General features: G+C 36.3%; 1 protein-coding gene across 1 annotated transcript in view; it reads left to right on the plus strand.

Moving 5' to 3' along the window:
* Window positions 1-12140, plus strand: part of CAAP1 (caspase activity and apoptosis inhibitor 1) — a 53201-nt gene extending 41061 nt beyond the window's left edge. The window contains exon 6 of the mRNA XM_054588139.1: window positions 10623-12140. Within this exon, the coding sequence (XP_054444114.1) occupies window positions 10623-10969 (347 nt within the window). The 3' untranslated portion in view covers window positions 10970-12140. The remainder of the gene's footprint in view (window positions 1-10622) is intronic.
* The last annotated feature ends 13904 nt before the right edge of the window (window positions 12141-26044 follow it).

Consider the following 26044-nt stretch of genomic DNA (forward strand, 5'->3'; position numbering starts at 1 on the left):
TTAGTCTACTCCACCTGTGGCACTTTATAAAGCCTACCTCTTCAGCAGCCCTTACCCACACCATTGTGGCATATGTAATAGATACTGAGTGAGTATTTGTTGATTCCTGCAGTAATTTCTTGATGTGTGATTCTTAAAAGTTAGGGTTACAGGCTTGTAGATACTCACATTATCTGGAAATCCAACGAGGGTTAGTATAGATAGGTTTTCTATATTAAATTGTTTGTATATTCTTTTTTTTCACAACCATTTGTGCCACAACCATTTCACAGCCATTAAGTTTTGAATACAGGGTCTGGCACAAATAGCACCCCTTTTTATTATAAAATCTATTATTACAAAATCATAAGCATGTAATTCTGAACATAACGATATCATACTCAAGCACACGATATGACATTTTAGGTAAAATGTTCAAGTTGAAATTATAAATTATTAACACCCATATTATTACCCTACCAATCATATTCAAACAGGCCTTACTTCCTGCCAGACCGTGTATGATGGTTAACATCATGCACTTAAATGTAAATCTATAGTTTAAAATACTACGTGAGAAAAAATAGTCAAGTTCTATTAGTTTTGCTTAGAGGAATATCGAAGACCTCTATGGAAAAGATTCTTAGACATTACAAGAAAAATTGTTTCCAGAAAATAAGTTCTGGTTTCTTGAAAAGATAAGAACTCAGTAAAACTGTTAAAGTTATCAAGCTGACTTTCTACAGTTAGAATACATTAAAAGTGTGTTCTTTATGACTTAAAATTTAATAAAACCAAAATTATCTGTTGTCTAAGAAAAGTCCATAGAGACATAGCATTGCTGTCCAGTATAGAGTATATCATAGACTTTGTTACCAGTGAGATTCAAACAGATCCATAATACTGAAGACCTTGGAAAGCTAATATCCAGGATCTAGAGCGAAAGATGGTAAAATATGTTCGTCTTCTTTTTTTTATTTTTCTCTGTTTTATTCATTTTTTCAAAAGAATTTTATTGTTCAAAAACATTTGTCTCCATTTTCCCACTACCACTTTCCCTTGCCCCACCCACCCCCGCCTCTCACCCTCAATCCTTCCCCACTTTGGCTTTATCCGTGGGTCCTTTATACATGTTCCTTGACTTGACCCTTCCTCTTTGTTCCCAATTACCCACCTCCCTTCTTCCCTCTCATTACTGTTGGTTTCTTTTTTCTTTCAGTGTTGCTGGTTATATTTATCTTGTTTGTTTGGTTGCTTAGGTTCTACTTATAGGTGAGATCATATGGTATTTGTCTTTCACCCCTTGGCTTATTTCACTTAGCATAATGCTCTCCAGTTCAATCCATGCTGTCATGAAGGGTAGAAGTTCCTTCTTTCCTTCTGCTGTGTAGTATTCCATTGTGTAAATGTACCATAGTTTTTTGATCCACTCGTTTATTGATCAGCACTTAGGTGGCTTCCAGCACTTGGCTATTGTAAATTGCACAGCTATGAACATTGGGGTGCATAGGTTCTTTTTTTTATTTTTAAATCATGTTTATTCTATTACAGTTGTATCAATTTTTCCCCCTTTGCCCTCCTCCACCCATCCCACCCCACCCCCCTCTCCCATAGTCAGTTCCCACTCTGTTATCCATGTCCATGGGTCATTCACACATATTCTTTGTTTAGTCCCTTCCCCTTCTTTCCACCTTTGTCTTCCTTCCCCATCCCCTCTGGTCACTTTCAGTCTGCTCCATGTTTCCTTGCCTGTGGTTTATTTTGTTCATTAGTTTATTTTGTTGAATAGATTCCACTTCTAGATGGTATTTGTCTTTCACCGACTGGCTTATTTCACTTAGCATAATATTCTCCACTTCCATCCATGATGTTGCAAAAGGTAAGAGTTCTTTCTTTCTTTCTTTTTCTTTAATGCAGATTGATTGATTGATTGATTGATTGATTTTATTTTTAAATGTCAAGATCCATTATAAAATATTAAAAAATTTAAATCCATTATTAAGTCTTAGTAATTAAAACATGACACCAGCACAAAAATAATCAAGTAGATCAATGAAATATAAAATGAGCATTCTAGAAACAAATGTATATATCTGTATAACAATGTAATATATGATTAAATTGATGTTTCAAATCAATGGGGGAAATAAAGCTTATTCAATAGATAAGGTGTATGGACCACTATTACTTGAAATAAAAAAAACATAGAGCTCTATTTCACACATTATACAGAAAATATTCAGGTGAGTTAAAATCAATATGTAAAATCTAAGGGGTTTTAGGAGAAAATTCAAAATAGTATTTTTCTTACCCTGAAGTGACATATTCAAACCCAGAAGCTATAAAGTAAAATATTGACAATATGACTATGTTAAACATTTAAGACTATACAGTAATATATTTAAAAAGTTAAAGGACAAGTAATAGAATAGGAAAGTATTTGCAATACATCTAAAAGAGGGTTAATAGGTTGATTTTATTTTTTTATTTATCTGTAGGGCAAAAATTCTACAGTCAAAACATGGGTAAAGAATCCAAAAAGTCATTTAAAGCTTTTAAAAAATAATTGAAATAGGCAAGAAATATACTAAAACAAGTTTGATTTCAACAAATAGTAAAGGAACAATGAAAATAACACATCATTGTCACAATCAGATTAATAAGTATTAAAAATATTGGTAATACCAAGTATTGGTGACTGAAAAGACCTGGGTATTCATAGACTCTTTTCCTTCATCTTCTTAAAGCAGTCCCTTTAGCATATTTTGAAGTGCTGGTTTGGTGGAGATGTATTCTTTTAGTCTTCTTTTGTCTTGGAAACCCCTTATTTCATCTTCCATTTTAATCGAGAGCCTTGCTGGGTAGAACAGTGTTGGTTGCAGACCTTTGTTTTTCATGACTTGGAATATTTCTTGCCATTTCCTTCTGGCTTGTAGTGTTTCTGTTGAGAAGTCAACTGCTAGCCATATCAGGACCCCCTTATATATTACTACCTCTTTCTCCCTTGCTTCCTTTAGGATTCTCTGTTTGTCTTTGATATTTGCCATTTAAATGATAATGTGTCTTGGAGTGGGCCTCATTGGGTTCCTCTTCAATGAGACCCTGTGTGCTTCCTGGACTTGTGTGACTTTTTCCCTCCTCCATTTAGCAAAGTTTTCCATCATTACTTTTTCGAACAGGTTCTCTATCCCTTCCTCCTCCTCTTCTCCTTTGAGTATCCCTATTATACAGATATTATTACATTTCAAGTTGTCCTGCATTTCCCTCAACACTTCTTCATTCTTTTTCAGTCCTTTTTCATGTTCTTGCTCATTCTGGGAGCTTTTTTCTACCTTGTCCTCCAACTCGCTGATTTGATTCTCTGCTTCATCTAGCCTGCTTTTGATTCCTTCTACTGTGTTCTTAATTCAGGAGTTGTATTCTTCATTTCCTCTTGTCTCTTATTGATAGTTTCTGTGTCCTTTTTCATGCTGATATAGTTTGCAGTAAGTTCCTCATAGTTTTCCTGTAGCTTTTGGTAGTTCTCTCTGAGCTCATTGAGCTTCCTTAGAACCGTTGTTTCAAACTCTCTCTGATAGTTTACTTGCCTCTATTTCATTTTGTTCTCTTTCTGGGGATTCCTCCTTTCCCTTCAACTGGGAGGTGTTTCTCTGTCTTCCCATTATTTGTGAGACTTGTCTTTTTTGCTTCTGCTTCTTAAATTTATCTGTCTTGATTTTCCTGACTTTGTGTTATGAACTTTTATGGTAGGAGACTGCTGTTTTTTTTTTTCTTTCTGGATCTGCCTCTGATGATGTCAGATGTTGACTCTGTCTGACCTTAGGCAGTCTGTTGAATATACTGTCTGTGGCTCTCTCCTTCAGCTGTTAATCTAGTCACTGTGCTCTCAGCAGGCACCTTAGACATCACAGGGCAGGGCAGAGTCCTTCATGGGGGTGGAGTTGTTGGGTCCTCTCACACTTCTGCCACTCAGGGGAATGGTCTGCCTGAGCCTGATGGCTGCTGCCATCTCGGGGATGAGTCATCACTGGGATCCCTGCTGGCTACTCTCTCAGTCCTCCCCCCAAAGCTTCCTTCTCCAGTCTCCCCTCAGGCGTGTCAAGTCCATTCTGCCCCCGCCTTTACCGGAGACCAAGGTAAGTGGCTGCAAATAAAAATTTATGTGTTGGCCCTTTAAGCGGCCCTTTGCATCTCCAGCCGCCTATCTCTGCAGAGAGCAGCCCTGCCACTTGTCACAGCTGGCTGTTTTCTGTGTGCTTCTTGGGCTCTGGTGCTGTAGGCTGGAGATCCCCACTTATGGCTTAGACCCTGCTCTTCTCAGGGGGATCCAACTGGCTGTTTTAATATCCATCTAGTGCTGCTGCCTGTGGGCACCCTGCCCGCCTGCACTCCTTACCAGTTAGGTTGTGCTAAAGCTGATTCTTCTGTGTGTCTGAGGTTACAAGGCTCCTCTCTCACTATTGTTCAGTTGTCCATTCCAGGTGATTTCTCCACAATTTAGTTGGTATTTGAGGTTGGTACTGGGAGCAGGTCAGTATGACTTCCACTCTTCTGCCATCCACTGAATGTGAATAACTTAAAATCAGGTATGAAAAACTAATTAAATGAGGATACAAATAATTTAACCCTTTCAGTAACCAGCACTATTACTGTCTGGTAGAAATACTGAGTTTCAATTTTTTTATGTTCTCCAGAATATATACATATTTTTTAACATTTCTAAAAATGTTGTTTAGGTCTCTAAATGGAAATTAACTTTTTTTAAAAACTTTATCTCAAAAATTTTCAAACAAAAATAGAAAAGAAAGCAGGAATGTTAACTCCCAATTATTATCCTATGGCAATCTTTTTTTCATTCATACCTCTAACTGCCATCACAACCCTAGAATATTTTACAGCAAATCTTGAATATCTTTTCCGTTCATCTGAAAATGTTGTAATATTTATGTATCTCTTAAAGATGAGATCTCATTTTAAACATAATCATACCTCCTAAAAAAGTAACATTTAATATCAGATATTCAGAGAAGTTCAGACCTAACCTAGATGTAGTCATTGGTGGTCTTATGACATGAAGGATTGATTGGCCCTGGCCAGTGTGACTCAGGTGTTTGGAAGCATATGGGAGGCAGCCAATAAATATGTCTCTCTTCGCATCGATGTCTCTTTCTCCCTTCTTCTTCTCTAAAATTAATAAACATTTTTTTAAAATGACTGATTGGTTCAGATGATGTCAGTATTACACCTAAGGGCTTTAGTAACTGTTTATTGTTGTCTAGATCCATTTTATCCTTGGGGGTTGCAGAGTTAAAATACACATTTTTAATCCTCAGATATCCAGTGTTCAGATTTCTGATTGTCCTGTATTTTAAACTATATGTGTATGAATCAGGATCTAGATAAGGTCCCTAAATTGCAATTGGTTGATAGTAAATCTATTTTTAATCTGTACTCTTGTCCTTCTTCCTTTCTCACCCTCCCTCTCTGCTCTTTATTTCTTGAAGAAACTGGGTATATGCTAGTTTCTCAGTCTGAATATTGGTGATTGCATTTCTTTTTTTTTAATATATAAACTTTATTATATTTTCCCATTACCATTTAGTCTCCGTATGCCCCCCTCCCCCCAGCAGTCACTACCCTGTTGTCCATGGTTGGTTGTATATCAGTGTTTCATTTAACGTTCCTGTATTTTCTGTAAATTGGTAGTCAGATATAGTGACTTGATCATCTTCATGCTCAGTTTTTGGACAAGAATATTTAGAAGCAATGTCGTGTTCTTCCATAAGGAGGCATTCATGACTTCTCTTTTGGTATTGTCATATTAATAGCCATTGAGATATTTTGTCCACAGTGGCTGATAATACTACTTGTGATTCTCGTGATTCCTTGAAACTAGCTTTAGTTGGTAATCTAGGTTTTTCCCCCACTCTGGGCACTATTAAGAATTAAAAAAAAAAAAAAGATTCAATATCAAGTTGTGATATTTTCCTGGATGCATCCTAGGTTTGATGCTGTGCCCTTTTGCAAGCCCTTTTTCTGTGTGAAGACCTTCTTCACCTTAGATCAATTTTCTTCTAGATTAGTTTTCTTATTTCTTTATTTTCCCTCTCCACTCTCTCTTTATTGCTTTCTGACTTGTCCTGTCACTTTATTCAAGCCTCTGCTCAAATGTTACCTTATCAGATCACAATAATCACCCCCGGTGAAGGCATTCTGCTACTACCATCTTCTTATCCTGCTTTAGTTTTTTCATAGCATCTGATGTTTATTTATTTATACTGTCTCTCCTATGACTTAGATATAAGGCAGGGACTTTTTTTTTATTCACTGCTATTTCCTTGATGTTTAAAAGTTTGTTTCATGTAAGTGGGTGCTCAGGAATATTTGTTGAATTAATATATTAGGTTGGATTTAGCATTTGTCCTCAACTTTCAACTTGTATTGCATACTTTATATATATTTTTTCTACATTTTGAAAGTTGTTTTTAACATTATCTTCCAGCAACCATTGAATACTTGCTTTTGATAACTTTTTAAATTCTGACATCTCTTAAATTTCTTGTTCTCTGGGGGTTTTTTGTTGCACGGTGTATGTTTCATGGCTGCTGTGTCTACTTCCACCTCTCTGAGGATACCCAATAAACTCTCCAGTCCCACCTCCCTCCCCCACCCCAGCCCAGTAGGTTATCTTTTGATCCCTAAATTTTCTTTATTTCTTTCTTTGTTCATCTGGGTCACCCATTCCTTGTAACTGAGTTTCTCTGGTAGGTGATTTGGGTTTATTTAGTAGTTGTTTGGATCTATTCCTCTAACAGATCTCTGTATTTTTAGAAAGTGGGGAAAGGAGTGAGAAAGGGACAGAAACATCAAAGTCCAAGAGAAACAATCGGTTGCCTCTCACATGCCCCCCAACTGGGGACCTGGCCTACAACCCAAGCATGTGCCCCAACCAGGGATTGAACCAGAGACCTTTCAGCTGGCAGGCTGGCACTCAATCCCCTGAGCCACACCAGCCAGGGCTCTTTCTTTAATATAATAAAAATAGCACTCCCATTAGAGTGTTTGGCATGTGGCAGGAAAAAGGAAGGAAACAAGGGAAGGTTCAAATGGCTCAACTATTCTGAATTTAGTTTTTAATTACATTGCTCTTTGTTCTACAGCTAACTCTTCTTTGCTTCCAAGATTTTCTAATCTGTGGTGTCTTTGTGGTTTTGCTTTGCTTTTACTTTTCTGTCAATTACATTCTGTCCATCTGTATTTTTTAAATATCCTGAAATTTTTCTTTTTAGATGACACTCTTTATTGTTATCCAATACTATGATTTTATTTTTTCTTTTTAAACTTTTTACAAGGTTATAATACTGGAAATGATTGAAGAAATATATAGTGTTCATAGAGTAAAATTGGAAATCTTACTTTCTCCTCTACTTTTACTCCCCTCCAAAGAAGTAACCACTATTAATTTGTTATTTTTAACATACATGATTATCATTCTTGATCTTCCTTTTTTGATTTAACAATACATTTTGAACATTTTTCCATCCTACCAATTTATTTTTTTCCAGATTGATAAAATTCCTGCTTTTTACTGAGTAAAGTGTAATATCTTACTTTAATTTGCATTTTCTTGATTAGAAATTTTAATTGTTGAGCGTTTTCTAATTTAAGAAGGAGCAGACAATTTTAAAATGTTAAATAGGACAACTAAGAATATATACAATGTTTAGATATGTTTAAAAAAATAACTAAAGACGTGGGCAAAAGGTTGAAACAGGTCAGCATTTCACATATGTAGTATAAATCCTCAGTTATCTTATAATTTTTATACTGTTATTTATAAATATATCTATCACTTCAGTGGGTTCTTGATAAGTAGGGGAATTAGATAAGTGTGCTTATTTAGCAGGAATTTAGACAAATATTTAATTATTCCATGTTCTAGGGTTTGTCTTGCTTAATTTAATAAGCTACTATCAAGAAATCACAAGCATTCAGTCACTCATAACATTACATATGTTTTCATTTTATGCATCAGAACTATGAGGGGCCCCCCACCCCCCAAAATGGGATTATCTTCCGGAAGGCATGCCCCTTGTAGTACAGGCTTTGTGTGGTTAGGTGAATGTTCTAGGAAGCCATCTGTATCAGTGTACCAGCTGGCGTTTTTGTAAGAGGCTGTATTTGGCTTCAGTGAATTGTTTTTGAAGATTCTTTCAACATGTTTGCCCATTTCTTGATGGGTGATTTACAAGCCCAGCTGACCATACCCTGCTGAGTGCAGTTTTTGACCAACAGTGGCATGACCCCCATACCCCACTCTCCCTATTCACCCCATCTTGCCCTGAATGACCTTTTTGTTTGTTTGTTTCCCCAGATTAAAAAAGTCCTCAAAAGGAAATGTTTTGCCAATGTGGAAGAAGTGAAACAAAAAACAGCAGAAACACTAAAAGGCATCAAAGCCCACAGACTCAAAAACTCTTTTGAACAGTGGGAAAAACATCTTGATAGGTGTATTTCGTCGAATGTAGAGTACTTATACGATGACTGAAGTTTAAACTTACAAGAATAAATACACAATTTTTTATAAATAAATTCGGGGGTTTTTTGGGGTCTCCCTCATATTTCTGATAGCCTGAATTACTGACAAGTAGAATATTACAGGACATGTCAAGGTTTATTTGGACTTTAGAGATGTCATAGAACAATTTGCCTTAATATTTACAGAATACAAACTCTGTAAGGTAAGGGATTTGCCCATAATCATATATGTAATAGCAGAGGTGGGTTTAGGACTTAGGTATCCCAGCTTTCTGACTCTCCCTCTATCCCATAATGCCTTCCCCAGTGTCCTTGTCCATGTGTCCTTGTATATGTTCCCCTTCTTTCCCATGTTATCCCCCTCGCCTTTTCCATCTGGTCACTGTCAATTTGTCCTTTATTTCCATGTCTCTCGTTCCTTTTTGCTCATTTGTTTGTTTTATTGATTAGGTTCCACTTATAGGTGAGATCATATTGTATTTGTCTTTCACTGCCTGGCTTATTTCACATAGCATAACACTCTCCAGTTCCATCCATGCTGTCGTGAAGGGTAGAAGCTCCCTTCTGCTGTGTAGTACTCCGTTGTGTAAATGTATCGTAGTTTTTTGATCCACTCATTTACTGATGGACATTTAGGCTGTTTCCAGCATTTGGCTATTGTAAATAACGCTGCTTTGAACATTGAGGTGCATAGGTTCTTTTGAATTGGTGTGTCAGGATTCTTAGGGTATAGTCCCCGCAGTGGAATTGCTGGGTCAAAGACAGTTCCATTTTTAGTTTTTTGAGGAAATTCCATACTGTTTTCCATAACAGCTGCCCGAGTCTGCATTCCCGCCAACAGTGCACCAGGATTCCTTTTTCTCCACAGCCTCACCAGCACTTTTTCTTAAATTCATTTTTATCTTAAATTAGAATACTTATATGGAACCTTATTTTTTTTTTTTACACAGAGGGCTATTTGGAAATAATGTGGCTGTTTGGGAATACATATTGCTTTGGAGGGATATGTAAAATATTCATTGGCACCAAATAATTAAAATTGCAACCTTTTTTTAAAAAAACAAGATCTGTTTGTGAACACATAATTTTTTTATTCATTTTTCACTTTAATTTTGGAATAGAGAGACGTTTTTGAATTGTTAAGATATAAAGGGATCAGTGAAGGTCAGTAAATCATTTATTATAAACCAATGGAGTAGAGTTGTTTATGTTCCTCCTATACATTCTATTATCAGAATTTTCCATTTGTCAACCTGTTTTGTAAATAAGTTTTCTCTCTTGTAAGGAAGGTAAGAAAGTTAATGTTTTGGGGATCATAATGTTTTGGGGATTATAACTTTTTTTTAACATATTAGAATTTAAAGGATAAATAGATTGGAAGTACAAGTGAGCACCCAGAGTTGTAAATACGACCTGGACTTGAGCGATGTCCAAGGCCATAGTGGTTGAGAGCGATAATCTGCATTTATATTCATTTTCTTATCAGTTATAAAAGTTTTATAACAAATGCATTTTTAAGAATTATGGTGTATTTATTAATTAAAATTATTTTGATGAAAAACTTTATCTTAGAAAATGGCCTTAGGCATTCTCCTTAATATATTGATTTAATACAAAGTGTTTGAAAAGGCATATATAAAGGTTTGGGATAATTGCATTGTATATGGTATCCAGCTTACCAATATTTTTGCTTTTTTTAGTTTATAAAGCAAAGTGTTTTAAACTCTTTCTAGAATGGAATTTTACTTCAGTAAAAAGCAGTACCCTATCCAAGGGGTTTCCAATGATAGTTTTCAATTTGTAATGTAGAAGCTTCACCATGGTGTAAAGTGGTATGACACTTTAGGAAAATAGATCATGGAACTCCATATGATGGTATAAATTTTGCAGTGCTTGCATGTCATAAATTGGAATGAAAAATACATTAAAATTTACATTAAATCAGACCTGTTATCAATGTTGAGTCAGTGGGATAGGGATTATGGAATGTGTTTGGGACTCCATGGTGGGAGGTAGGGTCAAAGCAGCCCTTGAATCAAACAGAAAGGAAATTTTGACCAGGGCAGTGATGTGACATGATCTTTCCCCCTTTATTTTTGTTGCAGGCAAAGGGGAAGATAGTGATGTACTCAGTATAAATGCAGATGCTTATGACAGCGACATTGAAGGCCCATGCAATGAAGAAACGGCAGCACCCGAGGTTCCAGAAAATACAGTCCAAAGTGAAGCTGCTCAGATAGATGACCTGGAGAAAGACATTGAAAAAAGCGTGAATGAGATTCTGGGGCTGGCAGAGTCTAACCCAGCGGAACCCAAAGCCGCCACCCTCACTGTTCCTCCACCAGAAGATGTTCAGCCTTCTGCACAGCAGCTGGAGCTGCTAGAACTTGAGATGAGGGCAAGAGCTATTAAAGCCCTCATGAAAGCTGGTGATATAAAAAAGCCAGCCTAGTTATTTAACTTGAACCTAAATTTTTGGTGTGTTTGAACAAAGCCACATGGTATAATTTTGTACCTGAAGTTTATTTTGGGTCTTATATGATATTTCTCATGTAACCCATATTAGGTAATATGAATTTTTTCATTGATGTTACTTTTATATTATAAATGTGTTGTTTTATGAGTTCATGGCAAATACCATTGGATAATTGGATACTTTGTTATATAAACTGCAGATTAACATCTGAAAAGCCATTAACAGAGTTGCAGTAATTTTTTTATTTTTAAATGTTTTGTCACCAAACCTAAAAGGTTAAGAAAAATTGACCAAGCATGTTGCTCTTAAGGCTACCTATATTTAGCAGTGAAATATTAAATTATTCCTCCTAGATTTGTTAACAGTTTAAGAAATTTAGTTATGCTAGTATGCACTTTGAAAATATGAATTGTCTTGAATATACATACCTTATATGGTTGTGGATTTACTGGTAAAAACCAAGTAAAATTTTTGTAAGGTTTAGAGATCCAAAATGGCTAAGATAAAACTTATTTTATAAAATAAAAAAGCCTTAATGTAAGGTAATTTTTAACAATGTAGAATAATTGCCCAAATTTAATTCCAGCAGATAAGCCATTCTATGAGGCATTTGATATTATTATTGGACACTTTGTTCAGTTGTTTTTCTTCACTAGAAAGGGAACACATTTTCATTTCCATTCCAAGCTATCAGGAAAAGGAGAATGTTTTATCATACAGGCTTTCATCTAGTGTTTTTGCTTGAAGATCTGCTGTGCTATAATTCCATGAATTAAAAATAATAAAGACTGTCAGTCTGGATTTGAAGACTTTTGGTACATTTCCAAAAGCAAAGTTAATTTCAGGAAGCTTTGTTAAGTTGATGTTATAATATGATTTTGTATAGTTTTTGTAAATAATTAACATCTTGCCACAATTATGGATGTTTTTTGCCCCATCACTAATTGTAGCTGTTTGATACCAAAATAAATTTAGGTAGAGATTCTTAAGTTAAAATAAATTGTTTTTTTTCCTAAAATATAAATCTGAAACTGTTGTTTTTATATTTGCTCACAATTATAGTATATTTTATTTATAAGCTGGGCTTTACTAATGCTGTATGAGGATTTTCCTTGAGCATAAAACTTGCTGAGATTGTGTTTTATTAGCTGGCTTAATTGTATATAAAAATTTTAGAAGATATATTAGGGAAATAGAGAGTATTTATAAAATATTAGAGTTGCAGTTAAAATTCTTTTTTTTGTTCCTGAACAAGACTTCAAATAACCTTGTCATTTTTTCTTTTCTCCCTATATCTTTCTGATGTATCATTTGAAAAGCTTCTCTTAGACTAGCAAACATGAATATGATTTAAATAGTGAGTTCTTGTACTTAATTGCTTCAAGGTAAAGCATTGATTATAGTAAAATAAATTTTCTATTTTAACTTAAAATAATACAGCAGTGCAGAATAAACTAATGCTGCTTAATAATTATAAAATGCAGTAGATGACATGTGTGTGTGATTAAACATAGAGGAATAGAAAAAGGTCTGAGTGTTTTGTAACTGATTAAAGTCACCACCTTCATGAAGCATTGTGCGTCTGCTGTATTCAGTGTGCAGAATGGTTTAGAGAATATTTGACTAGGGTTGGTATGTATGAGGTAGAATGCGCTGAACAAATTAGAGGCTACATAAGAGTCCTACTTGGAAAATCAACGTTTACTCAATTTTTTTTTCTTTTTTAATGTTGAAAGACAGGAGAGCTTTTTGAAAATGAATGGCTTTAAAGAATAAAGATAAGTTTGTATTGGACATGCCTAAGTAATGAGAAAATAACATATATTGATCTGATGCTGTTATTTAAACCATCAGCTCACAGGTATTTATTGATTACCTTTGTGGTGTTTAGTCTTGTTCAGAATCTTAAACTCAGGAATGTTACAGTATAGATTTTAGTGTAAAATAGACTGACTAAAAAGATATGGATGTTGCTTCCTTTTATGTCTAACTCTTCCTCTTTTTTGCCAAGATAAGGAAAATTTCTAGACAATGTTTAATTAAAATTAAAAGAGAAAAAAATTTGGCAGCCTAATTTTCCACTTAAAGCAATCCTGGTATTTGACTAGGAACTTGACCCAAATCTAGAATGATAGGTGGCAACTGATAATGGGTCCTCTTCATTAGACATTGGCCACTTTTCAGTGTTTCTACTAATTTACACACTTAGATAGATCTTTAAAAACCTATTACCATGTTACCTGTGTAACATACTAATTATGAAAAATCACCTAAACTCTCCAAATCCTTTTGTTGAACACTTTCAAGTCCTTAAAACTGTCAGGCAATGTATTGTTTTGAATATGTCTTGTTGCCAAAACCTACTTTAAACAAATCGTTATCATAGAGCATGATTAGCTATCTGAGTAGAGGTGTTCGGAGTCATTTGAACAGTAATATAAATTGCAGTTAAATAACAGAGCGGGGCAAAAGTTGGTTTAAATTTGTTCATATGGAAAATAATACAATAGTTAATAAATAATACAAGAATAAATTTTCGTGTGCTCTCCTGTAAACCTACTTTTGCCCCACCCTTTAAGTATTTTTTATTTTTATTTTTTATTTTTACTTTTTAAAGATTTTATTTATTTTTAGAGAGGGAGGAAGGGAGGAGGGAGCGAAACAGCCGAGTGCTAGGGAAACATTGATCGGTTGCCTCTCTGCCCTCAACTGGGGACCTGGCCTGCAACTCAGGCATGTGCCCTGACTGGGAATCAAACTGGCAACCTTTTGGTCCTGCAGGCCAGCACTCAGTCCACTGAACCACACCAGCCAGGGCTACATATCTTTTAAATGCCATTTTCAAGATAGATAAAATAGGAGTGAACCCATAATTCGGGCCAAATATAGCTGGCAGCCTAAAAGTTTTAAAAATTCTCAGTTCTGTTCCATCATAAAAAAAATAAGAAAAGAGTTCAGTTATAGATACTTTTCCTTTATTTTATCTGTTAAATTCTTAAAAAGACCAATATACTTTAACTTAAAACTCCTAGATATCTTCACATTTTCTTTATCTTCAAGTGGACTCCCTCTTTCAAACACAGAAGTGCTAATGAATAAACAGTAGGAACTCAGAAACGTTTCATTGGTATTTATTTAATCATTATTTTAAAAAGCATTGTGATGCAATGAAAAGAGTGAGAGTTAAGAGCGGAAGGTTCTCACCATGAGGTACCACCTCACACCGGTCAGAATGGCCATCATAAACAGATCAACAAACAACAGGTGCTGGCGAGGCTGTAGAGAAAAGGGAACCCTAGTACACTGCTGGTGGGAATGCAGACTGGTGCAGCCATTGTGGAAAGTAGTGTGGAATTTCCTCAAAAAGCTGAAAATGGAACTGCCATTTGATCCAGTGATTCCCCTGCTGGGACTATACCCTAAGAATCCCCAAACTCCAATTCAAAAGAACCTATGCACCCCAATGTTCATAGCACAATTTACAATAGCCAAGTGTTGAAAGCAACCTAAATGCCCATGAGTAGATGATTGGATCAAAAAACTATGGTACATTTACACAATGGAATACTACGTAGCAGAAAGAAAACTGCTAAACTTCGCGACAGCATGGATGGAACTGGAGAGCATTATGCTAAGCAAAATAAGCCAGGGGGCGAAAGACAAATACCATATGATCTCACCTATAAGTGGAACCTAACCAACAATACAAAGATGCAAGGAAAATAAGACGAGCAACACTGAAAAGAAAAGAAACCAGCAAAGACAAGAGGGAAGGAAGGGAAGGAGAAAGTCAAGGAACATATAGCAAGGACTCATGGGCAAAACCAAAGGGGAAGAGTTGAGGGAAGGAGGGAGGGGGCAAGGGAAAGTGGTGGGGGGTAGGCAGAGACAAATGTATTTGAAAAAATAATTTAAAAAAAAAAAGAGCAGAAGGTTCTGAGTCTGGCCAACTGTAACCTTGGACAAGTAACACTTAAATGAGGGAAGTAAGTTATTAACCAATATATAAGATTTCTTTCTGCTATAGTATTTTGTGATTCAAGTACCATAAAAATTTGGGAAATTTAGGGAACTCTTAAGTTCAAATATTTCTTGAATCTTCCCTACTTTCCCCCATTCAAAATGAACTAATCCATTTCATATCTCATTTTTTTTTCTTTACCAGGATCACTTGGTAAGTACACTGTCTAGAATTACTCACTTCGGCCCATAAACTTAGGTTATCTTTACGTTATTGTTTTATTTATTTCAAAATAATACATAAATAATGTTAAGTAAAAAAAAAAAAAGCCAAAAAACACTTTTCCCAAGGCTTATACTGAAAAATAGTACTTTGTTCTTCTACTCTTTTTGCACCAGCTTTTGCTGAGAAGTAATGACTTTCAAATCTTTTAGCTATTTTTTTCCATTTATGTCTATTTTTAAGTAATTATTTTTTGATATTGTTTTAGATTTTATCTGTTGATCTATTTTGGAATATGAAGGTTCAGCTCTGTTCTACCTCTTTCCTAGACACATACCTTCCTCCCTCATCCTTCCATACAGTGCAGTTACAGTGCACTTTTTGGTTAAGGTAGCATTTGATATTTATACTTTATAACTATGTAAACGCTATTCTTAACTGGGCTCCCCTGTAATTCCTCTTTTGGACCAATTTTTGTTATAAATTTTTTGGAATAACAACATTATTATTTCATTTGCTCAGTGTTTTCTAGTAATCATCAACTTACACTGTTTTTTTCCAGAAGTATAACTTTCTTCTCAGTACGATGAAGAACATCGATCGTACAGTCTTTTTTTTTTTTTTTTTTTTTTTCCTTCCTATAAGAGATTCCTCCTGGATCTCTCTTCCTCACTAATCTGGATTGTTGCTCTTCACCTCTCATGTTGGATATTCCATTCCTGAATCTTCTGTCTTCCTGTTTTAGTTTAGTCTCTCATTTTGGCAGCATACCTGTTTCAACACTCAGTTGAAACATTGTGAGTGTTGACATTGAAGCTGGAAATTAATGTCCTGAACTTTACAGCATTGCACCAGTGCCTTCCAACTTTCACCAAATCTGTTGAGAATTCATTTGTCATTTTGATTGTTTTTACTTATAGTGTCCTGTTTGTTTCTTTTTGGAAATTGTTAGGATTTTATCTTTATTCCCAGTATTCTGAAGTTAATTGATGATGTGTCAGGGTTTTTTGTTTGTTTGTTTTGTTTGTTGTTTTTTAAGATACTACTCCTGATACCCTTCTTTTCTGTCTCATACCCTGACCATGTGAAAACCCTGCCAGGCAAAGCTGGGAAAGTGTACACCAGAAGTGATCAATTCACCTTTTCTTCAGGCTCCATCCTAGTCCTCAAATCAGAAACTGTTGGGTGGATCTTTTTTCCTTCACTAAGTTGATCATTGATGGACTCTTTCAGGGGGTAAATTTATGTCATTCAGTTCTGGGAAGTTTTTAAATATTGCTTCTTGGGTAAGTTCCCTTCCCTCTACTTCTTTCTAATATCTGCTTCTGAAACTCCTTTTATTAAGATATTTAGGCCTAGTTTTTAAATTTCTTATTTTTATTTTATAAGAGTTTATTTGAGCCAAATTGATGACAATATTCAGGAAGCAAAATCTCAAATGCTTCTTACTGTCTGTTTCCATCATTATTTTCCACTTTCCTGTACATTTTTTTGATACTCTCTTCCAGTTCTTCCAATGATTTAAAAAAAAAATCCTTATCATATTCAAAAAATCGTTTTATATCTTATTCACTGAATATTCTCTTTTAAAAATAACATTATGTCCTTGTGTCTGTAGGGCAATGGCTCTGTCCTGGTGTACAGTGACCCTGCACATATCCCGTTAGGCCACACAGGCAGAGCGTGGCCCTCTGCCTAGCCTTGGTCTTGGTGCGACACCCTGTGATCCTCCCAGAGCATGACTACACAGGCAGTCTTGTGAGGACCCGTCACACACTTTCATTTTCTCATCTACCTTTTTGTTGTTTTTTTTAATCCTTACACTCACCCACACCCTGAATGGGGATTGAATTGGCAAACTAGCCATGTGCTCTAACTAGGAATCAAACCCTCGACCTTCTGGTTTACAGGATGACATTCCAACCAACTGAGCCGCACCAGGACTACCTTTTTGTCTTGAGTGAGGCTCCCTATCTTCCGTAGGATGTGTTGAAGCAGTTTTCCCATCTGCCTCTGGTTCCTTTGAGATATGAGACTTTCGTATGTTGTCACACTTAGGGCACAGCTGCAGGCTATGAAGTTGCTTAGCTGCATTAGCTCCTTAGCAACAGGGTGTCCCATCAATTCTCTTCCATCTTTTACTTTGTTGTTACCCTTTACAAGGGCCATGGGGATGTGGCACCTTTGACTACTCTTTTTTTTCATTGTCTATGCAAGTAATAAGCTGCCTGAATCTAAAAAGAGCTCATTGTTTTTCTTTACCAGTTACATCTGACAGGCCTTGCTTGGCCCTGGCTTTAGCCTTTGCTTGACAGTTTCATGGATGTAACATTTTACTTCTCTGAGGATGTTAATTTTAGTGCTTATTTTCAAGTTTTATTTTTTGCCTTCCATTTCCCTTGAGGTATTTTTTTTTTCTTGTTTTGCTCTCTCTGTGATGTTTCTCAAATTTCCTTAACTCTTTGGTGATGTTTGGCTGCTTTCATATATATATACAGTCATGCCTCGGTACTCATCGGCTTCAGAACGCCTCAAAGCCTGTACTCATCACATTTCGATGAGAAAAAAAAAAATATTTCAACACCGGAGCTTGCTCGGGACTCATCACATTTGCTAGAACTTGGAGTCACGACACCACCCTGCAAGAGAAAATGCTTCATCATTCAGGTACTCATCAGTTTTGACAGTCATCACAAGTTCTGGAATTAATGATGAGTACCGAGGTGTCAGAGAGAGACACAGAGAGAGAGAGAGAGAGAGAGAGAGAGAGGGAGGGAGGGAGGAGGGAGGAAGGGTGTGCGTGTGTATGTAAGATACTAAAAAGCTGAGTAGCAGCTCTCTATGGATGAGGCTCATTAACTGGTAGAATTCACTTTTCTCTGGGGCTGGCCGAGGATGTCCACAGTTCACTCTGAAGGCTTTTTACTAAATCCCCATGTTATAGATTAACCCTGCTCTAAACTCTGCTTGGGATGCCTGAGTTTAGAATCTCATGCTTCAACTTTGCTAGAGTCGTCTGTGGAATTGGTGAATGAAGACCAGCATTCATGTTTTACCCACTGTAGTCTGTCTAGAAGGAATGTGGAATCTTCATTACTGAGCATTACTTGGGCTTGTGTTTAGAATCAAGTTGCTTCCCAATTTCCTATAGACCTTTAGGTTTCAATCTTCATCTGCTGGGTCAATTCCATTAATTTATTTGTGCTTCATCTTCTAAATTTTCTCTTTTTTTAAATTAAAAAAAATTTGTATGTATTAGTTTTAGAGAGAAAGAGAAACATCAGTTGGTTGTTCCATTTATTTATGCATTCATTGGTTGATTCTTGTGTGTGCCCTGACTGAAGATCTAACCCAAGGCATTGGCATATCGAGATGACACTCTTACCAACTGAGCTAACTCTCCAGGGCTCCAAAATTTTCTTAACCAATCGGCCTTCTCTTTTCTGTCTGTCTTTCTTTTTTTTTTTTTTTAATTAATTTATTTACTTTTTAAATACATTTGTCTCTGCCTTCCCCCCACCTCTTTCCCTTGCCCCCTCCCACCTTCCCTCCCTCAGCTCTTCCCCTTTGGTTTTGTCCATGAGTCCTTGCTATATGTTCCTTGACTTTCCCCTTCCCTTCCCTTTCCCTGCCCCCCCCTTCCCTCTTGTCTCTGTTGATTTCTTTTCCTTTCAGTGTTGCTGGTCATATTTTCCTTGCTTCTTTGCATTGTTGGTTAGGTTCCGCTTATAGGTGAGATCATATGGTATTTGTCTTTCGCCCCCTGGCTTATTTCGCTTAGCATGATGCTCTCCAGTTCCATCCATGCTGTCGCAAAGTTTAGTACTTCTTTTTTTCTTTCTGCTGCGTAGTATTCCATTGTGTATATGTACCATAATTTTTTGATCCAGTCATCTACTGATGGGCATTTAGGTTCTTTTCTGTCTTTCTAAATGGGTTAGTTCTTTCAGTCTCTTTACTTGTCATTTTAGTAGACTTTTGTAGGGGAACAATGGCAAATACAGTATTTAGTATTCTTTGTTTAAGCAGACATGATTTGGTTTTTTCCCACCCGTTTTTCTTTATCAATCTTAAAGTATTTTTTTTTCTTTCTAACTCCAAGTTTAATGTAGAGTCTTGATCACAAGTGGAAATGCATGAGAGAAAGACAGACAAAAATGACAGCAGATTGGAATCAGTGATATCTGAGGAAGGCAATGACACTGTTGCTTCTATACGTGGCCATGTGTTGTTCATCCTTTCACTCCAGTAATTTTTGCTAGAATATGTGCTGGCATTATTCAGTGTTAATATCCTCAGATATGCATTATGTTCTTTCATTATGTAATTTTACATTCTCTTTTAATTTCAAGAACATTGACTTGAATTATTACTGTAGTATTTCTTCTTTTCCCTTGCTTTGGTTTTCTTCTAGATTTCTTTTTCTAAATTATATTTTATTGATTACACTATTACAGTTGTCCTGATTTTTCCCCTTTTGCCTTCCCCACTCCACCTGGCACTCCCCTCTCCCTCAGGCAATCTGCCCACCATTGCTCATGTCCATGAGTCATGCGTATAAGTTCTTTGGCTACTCCATTTCCTTACACTGTACTTTACATCCACATGGATATTCTGTAACTACCTATTGGTACTTCAAAACCCCCTCACCTCTTCACCCATTTCCCTGACACCCCTTTCCCATCTGGCAATCATCAAAAACCTCCCTGTATCTATGATTCTGTCTCTGTTCTTGTTGGCTTAGTTTATTTTTTTAGATTCAATTGCTGATTGATATGATTTATTGCCATTTTACTGTTCATAGTTTTGATCTTTCTCTTAAATAAGCCCCTTTAACATTTCATATAATAATGGATTAGTGACAAGTAATTCCTTAATTTTTTTCTTATCTGGGAAGCTTTTTATCTGCCCTTCAATTCTAAATGATAGCTTTGCTGGGTAGAGTAATCTTGGCTATAGGTTCCCGCTTTTCATGACTTTGAATATTTCTTGCCAACCCCTTCTAGCCTGCAAAGTATCTTTTGAGAAATCAGCTGACAGTCTTGTGGGAACTCCCCTGTAGGTAACTAACTGCTTTTCTCTTGCTGCTTTTAAGATTCTCTCTTTATCTTTTACTTTTGACATTTTAATTATGATGTGTCTTGGCACGGACCTCTTTGCATTCATCTTGTTCAGGTCTGTGCTTCCTGGACCTGAATGTCTATTTTCTTCACCAAATTAGGGAATTTTTCTTTCATTATTTTTTCAGATAGATTTCCAATTTCTTGCTCTTCTCCTTCTGGCTCCCCTATGATGGGAATTTTGGACATCTTGAGGTTGTCCGGGAGGATGCTTATACTATCCTTATTTTTTTGGATTCTTTTTTCCTCTTGTTCTAACAGGTTGTTTTTTGCTTGCTTATGTTCCAAATCATTGATTTGATTTTCTATTTCATCTACTCTACCATTGTTTCCCTGTAAATTGTTTTTTATTTAAATTAGTATATCCTTTGTTTCTGACTGGGTCTTTTTTATGCTGTTGAGATCCTCAATAAGTTCCTTGATCATCTCTATAACCAGTGTTTGAACTCTGTATCTGATAGGTTGCTTATTTCCAGTTTGTTCAGTTATTTTTTCTGGAATTTTGATCTGTTCTTTCATTTGGGCTATGTTTCTTTGTCTCCTCATTTTGGCATCTTCCCTATGTTGGTGTCTATGTATTAGGAAGAGCTGCTTTGACTCTGTGTTTTGGTAGGGTGGCCTAATGTGGTAGGTGTCCTGTAGGGTCCAGTGGCACAGCCTCCACTATCACCCAAGTTGGGTACTTGAGGTGCACCCTTTGTGTGGGCTGAGTACCCCTCTTGTTGATACTTGGCTGCTGTTGGCAGATCAATGGGAGGGATTGACCCAGGCCAGTCAGCTGCAAAGATTGGCTGTGACCACTTACCATCAACCTCCACCCTCTGTGAAGGATCAGCTGTGCAGGGGCAGGACTGTGGTGCTCCGACATGGTCTGTAGCTGTCCCCTGGAGGCACTGGCCCTGGGGTTTCCTGGGTGATGCAGGCCGAGGTCAGCCCTCACCTGTGTTTTGCCTGGGGCCACCCTCCCTGAGCTATTAAGCAATCTGAGATGGCTGCTACTTGTTCTGGGCTTGGAGATTCCCAGTCGAATCCAAGCTGTGAATTGAGGCTGGCTTGCTGCTAGCACTGGGTCTGAGGCTCACTGAGGCCAGCTATTGCTTATTTGAGAGGATTGAGGAACTTGTGAAGCGTGAGCCTAGACCAGCCATTCATATGGAAAAGCAGCTTCAGTGGACTGTAAGTCAAGTGGGGCAGAGTCTCTGGGGATCTCCAAGGCAGGTCAAACAGTGTTAGCCAGGCTGATGGAGTCTCAGATATGCCACCAGCTTGCCGGCTCTGTGTGAGGAGGGTTTAGAAAAGGAACAATGGCCTCCGCTCAACTTGATGCCAGACACTTCAGTTCCTCCATTTACAGCACTGGCGCCTTCTAAGCTGCTATCTCAGTGCAGGAGCTCAGAGGGAGTGAATCTGGTAGGTGACTCTACGTGTGGGTTCCTTAAGCGGAACAGCTTGGGGCTTCAGCAGTTTCCTCCACTGACTTAATCCCCGCTGGTTTTTTGCAGACAGAAGTTGTGTGGGGACTAAACTCCCTAGTGCAGGAACCCTGGGCTGGGGGTATCTGGTATGGGGCTGGGATTCCTTGCTCCTGAGACACCTGTCCTGAATTTTTATCCACCACACATGAGTGAGGAACCAGTCCATTTCACATCTACGCGCCTCCTACCAGTCTGGATGGATGTAGTTTCTTTAACGCCATAGTTGTCAGGCTTCTATTCAACTCGATTTCTGACAGTTCTTAGTGATGGCTGTTCTATATTTTAGTTGTAATTTTAATGTGGTTGTGCAAAGAGGCGAGTCATGTCTTCCTATGCTGCCATCATGCCGGCAGACTGGATTTCTTGTTATTTGCATTGAGTTCACCTATATTCAATATACATCACTTTCTTGTGAATCTTTTTTATTCTCATTTTGAGTTAAATTTTTCACTTTCATCTATTTCTCTTAAGGTATTACATGTTGTATTTATTCACCCCTATGTTCCTTTTAGTTTAGTTTCCATTTCTGAAAAGATTTTTTTCTTTCATTTAATTCTTCCCTAAATTATCCCATATCTAATTCTGGTTCATTTTTTTTTAAGAATTTGTACTATTTTCTTTTTTTTTTTAAAGATTTTATTTATTTTTACAGAGAGGGAAAAGGAGGGAAAAAGAGAGGAAGAGAAACATCGATGTATGGTTGCCTCTTATGTGCCCTCTTACTGGGGGCCTGGCCAGCAACCCAGACATGTGCCCTGACTGGGAATCAAATCGGCTATCCTTGATTCTCAGGCCAGCACTCAGACCACTGAGCCACACCAACCTGGGCGATTTAATTTGTGTTATTTTCTTAATGGCATTAATCTCATTTTAAAATACAAGGTAATTGTTTTATATATTCTGTGGGTCTGTCTTTCTCGTGTAGTTTTATTGACTGTTGAGATATCCTGTTCCTTATTCTCTCTTTCTCTTTTTTATTTATGACAATATTGCATAGAATTTGACCTTGATATCTTTGTTCCACATTTTTATGTGAAGTTCATTTTCCTGAACTTTTAGACGGAACCTGGTTCAGTTTTGTTTTTCTACCTTTATGCTCATTTGTCACTTTTGTTCTCTAATGTTCAAAATATGATGACTTTCTTTTTGAGATATCCTGACCCTTCCCCTTTCCCACTTTTACCTGGACTTCTTTTCCACCCTGTGGATTTTCTCTATCCTGTTCATTTTGATCTGATGACCAGTTGATTGTTCTCCGTGTAGGGACTCTGTTCTGGAAGGGAATCCTGGCTGGTCAGTTTCAGGAGTCTTTGGGGCTAGACTCTTCCAGCTCTTTTAAGACCCTCTTACACCTTGCATTTACCTGCTATTATTAGTGGCAGAACCCCTCCTGATTTCAGTTGTCACAAATTGGCTTGTCAACATTTCTACTTATTTTGGGTTTCTCCTGTTACCAGATCTATAAGATGCCCAGTAGGCTTCTTTTTGGTTTCTCCCACAGAAGAGCTGCAGTAATGAGGGTCTTATGACTTGGTGGTGGTTTCTTCTAACATGCTTATATTTGGGGGGTTTGAGGATGCCTGTAGTTTGTTTTATTTTAAATGTTATATTGTCCATGGGTTTTGTTTTATATTTCTGTTGCTCTGCTTGGATGTGGAAAGATTAAAAAAATTGTTTTTGCTACCACCACATACTTTTATTTTAAAATACATATTCAGTCTTTGTTACATACACATAGTGTATTTTATATCAGAGACAACTAAATTATATGTAAATATCTTACTGAATTATTTACAAAGTATTCTTAAAATTATTTTGTTAATTATGACACATCTTTCTTAAGTTTTTAAAAGTTGTTATTTTTATTTTAAAACCAAAGCTTGTTTATCATACTTGGTAGAAGCAGTTGTTACATTCAAGGTAAAACAAGTTAAGTCTGCTCCTTAATAGCAAAGGAATTTAGAATTATTAGGTGTATTCTTAAGATAATGTCAGTTTAGAGATTTTTTTTATATTTGTATTAAGATTAAAACTCATTTCTATAAAAGGATATAACATTATAGATTCAAAGGACCAATATTTTAAGTGTTGTTTTCAAACTTTTTGGAAGTTTGAAAAGATAGATCGTTTTTTTATCTGAACAATATATATTTATTACTCTTCTGTTTTAGTATGTCTTCTCTCTCTGGAATGTATTTTGTAGAAGTCCAAAAGAGAAGTCCAAAAGTTTTGGTAGGTAACAGATTTTTTCCTTCTAAATACATTTGAGGTAGGATTTTTAATGAGATTCTACCTTTAGTGTGATATTTAAAATCACTACATTAATGGAAATTTAAAGTTCTTTCCTGTCATGTTTGCCAGTCTATTATAACATGGCAACAAAAATAAACAAAGAAAAACACAAATAAAAAAACCTTCGCCTGAAACGAGCTTCAGAAAGTTATCAGTACATACTACCACATAAAGTTTTTCCCACACCGCTATAAAACAATTGTTTTTGTATTAAACACCTGTGTAATAACTTATTTGTGGGATTATTCTATTAGTAAACATAAAAGAGAATATAATATCAAAAACACTATGATATCAAATTAAAATCTGATTATGAAGTCCTTTGACTTATTCATGGTTATATGAACCTTTATTTCTATGACAAATCTGCAGTAAGAAATAAGTGTTTATTATGTTTACCTTATTTATAGCCAAATTTAAATGTTAAAATATTGCATTTGTTGGATCAAGTTTTATGTTTTATTATTCTTGCCATTCACATTAAAAATGTAAATATAATACTTATACCTCCTGAAGCCTGCAAAAAGGGTTTTTTGCTGCACTCTGGTTAATCACACTGTTGCTGAAGTCATGGGAGAAAGAACCAAGATTATAAATATGAAGGGGCACCCCAAAAAAGGAATTTATTTATGAAAAATTGTGTATTCTTACATGTTTGAAATTCATTCACCTTCAAAGTGCTCCCCATTTGATACAGTGCACCAACTGAGACTTTTTTCCCACTGCTCAAAAGTTTTTGAACTCATTGATTTTGATGCCTTTCGTGCTCTTGCCATTTTTTGTTTCACCTCTTTCACATTGGCAAACTGTTTCTGTTTGAGTACTTTTTTCATCTGGGGAAACAAAAAAAAAGTTGTTCAGGACAAGGTCAGGTGAATAGGGAGGGGAGGGCATGGGGGTCATAACGTTTTTGCTCAAAAACTGCTGAACACAGCACAGTGTAAGTAGGTGTGCTTATAAATCACCCATCATGAAATGAGCAAACGCATTGAGTCTTCAAAAGAAAAAAAAAATCATGGAAGCGGAATGTAGCCTCTCACAGAATGCCAGTTGGTACACTGATACAGATGGGTTCTTAGAACATTCACGTAGCTGGGGGAGGCTGTACAACAAGGGGTCTGCCATCTAAAAGATTATTCTGGGTGTTTTTGGGAGGTTCTCCCCTTCATACAGCAAGTATTTGAAACTGCAGAGTATAAGTAATCATCCCTGTTTGTTCTTTAAGTACATATTCGTACAATTGGCTATTCTCTTTTAAATACACCTTAAGATACTATCTTTTTTCACCTAATCTGTAGACTCTTTGTAAGAAGTTAATGTGAATTTTAACCTATGGCAAAAATATCTTAACTTATTGTTTTCCCTGTTGAGTGAATGAATCAATCCCTCCTGGTTATTGAACATGGTTATGTCTACAGATGACAACTGTACGAACTTTGTTTTCATATTTTCATTTATGCATTACTGTTAATTGATTTTTTTAAAAAGCATGCTAGCCTTCAGTGAAGAATAAGTATTTTGTTGATGGTTTTTGAATACTAAAATGAACATTTATTAGGTGTATTGATCTGGAATTCAGGAGCCTTTATAGGTCTTTCTCAGTATTTAAACATTGTGAGTCACCAATCTTTTTTAAAAATTAAATTTATTGGGGTAACATTGGTTAATAACATAAATTTAATTATACAGCTTTATAATACATGTGTACTCTCCATTGTGTACTCACCGTCCACAGTCTGGTCTTTTTTCATCGCCATGTATTTGACCCCCTTCCTCCTCTTCATCCTCCTCCTGCTTCCTCTTCCCTTTTGGTGACCACTATTCTGCTGTTTGTATCTATGAGTTTGTTTTGTATATTACAGGTTACAGGATGACGCTCCAACCAACTGAGCCACATGGCCAGGGCTGTGAAGAAACTATTTAGTTTGATGTAGTCCAATTGACTTACTTTTGCTTTTATTTTGTTTCCCTTTGGGGTCAC

Source organism: Pteronotus mesoamericanus, unplaced genomic scaffold (genome assembly GCF_021234165.1).
Source record: "Pteronotus mesoamericanus isolate MK-2021 breed Mesoamerican mustached bat unplaced genomic scaffold, CSHL_Meso_final contig_124, whole genome shotgun sequence".
Taxonomy (NCBI): domain Eukaryota; kingdom Metazoa; phylum Chordata; class Mammalia; order Chiroptera; family Mormoopidae; genus Pteronotus; species Pteronotus mesoamericanus.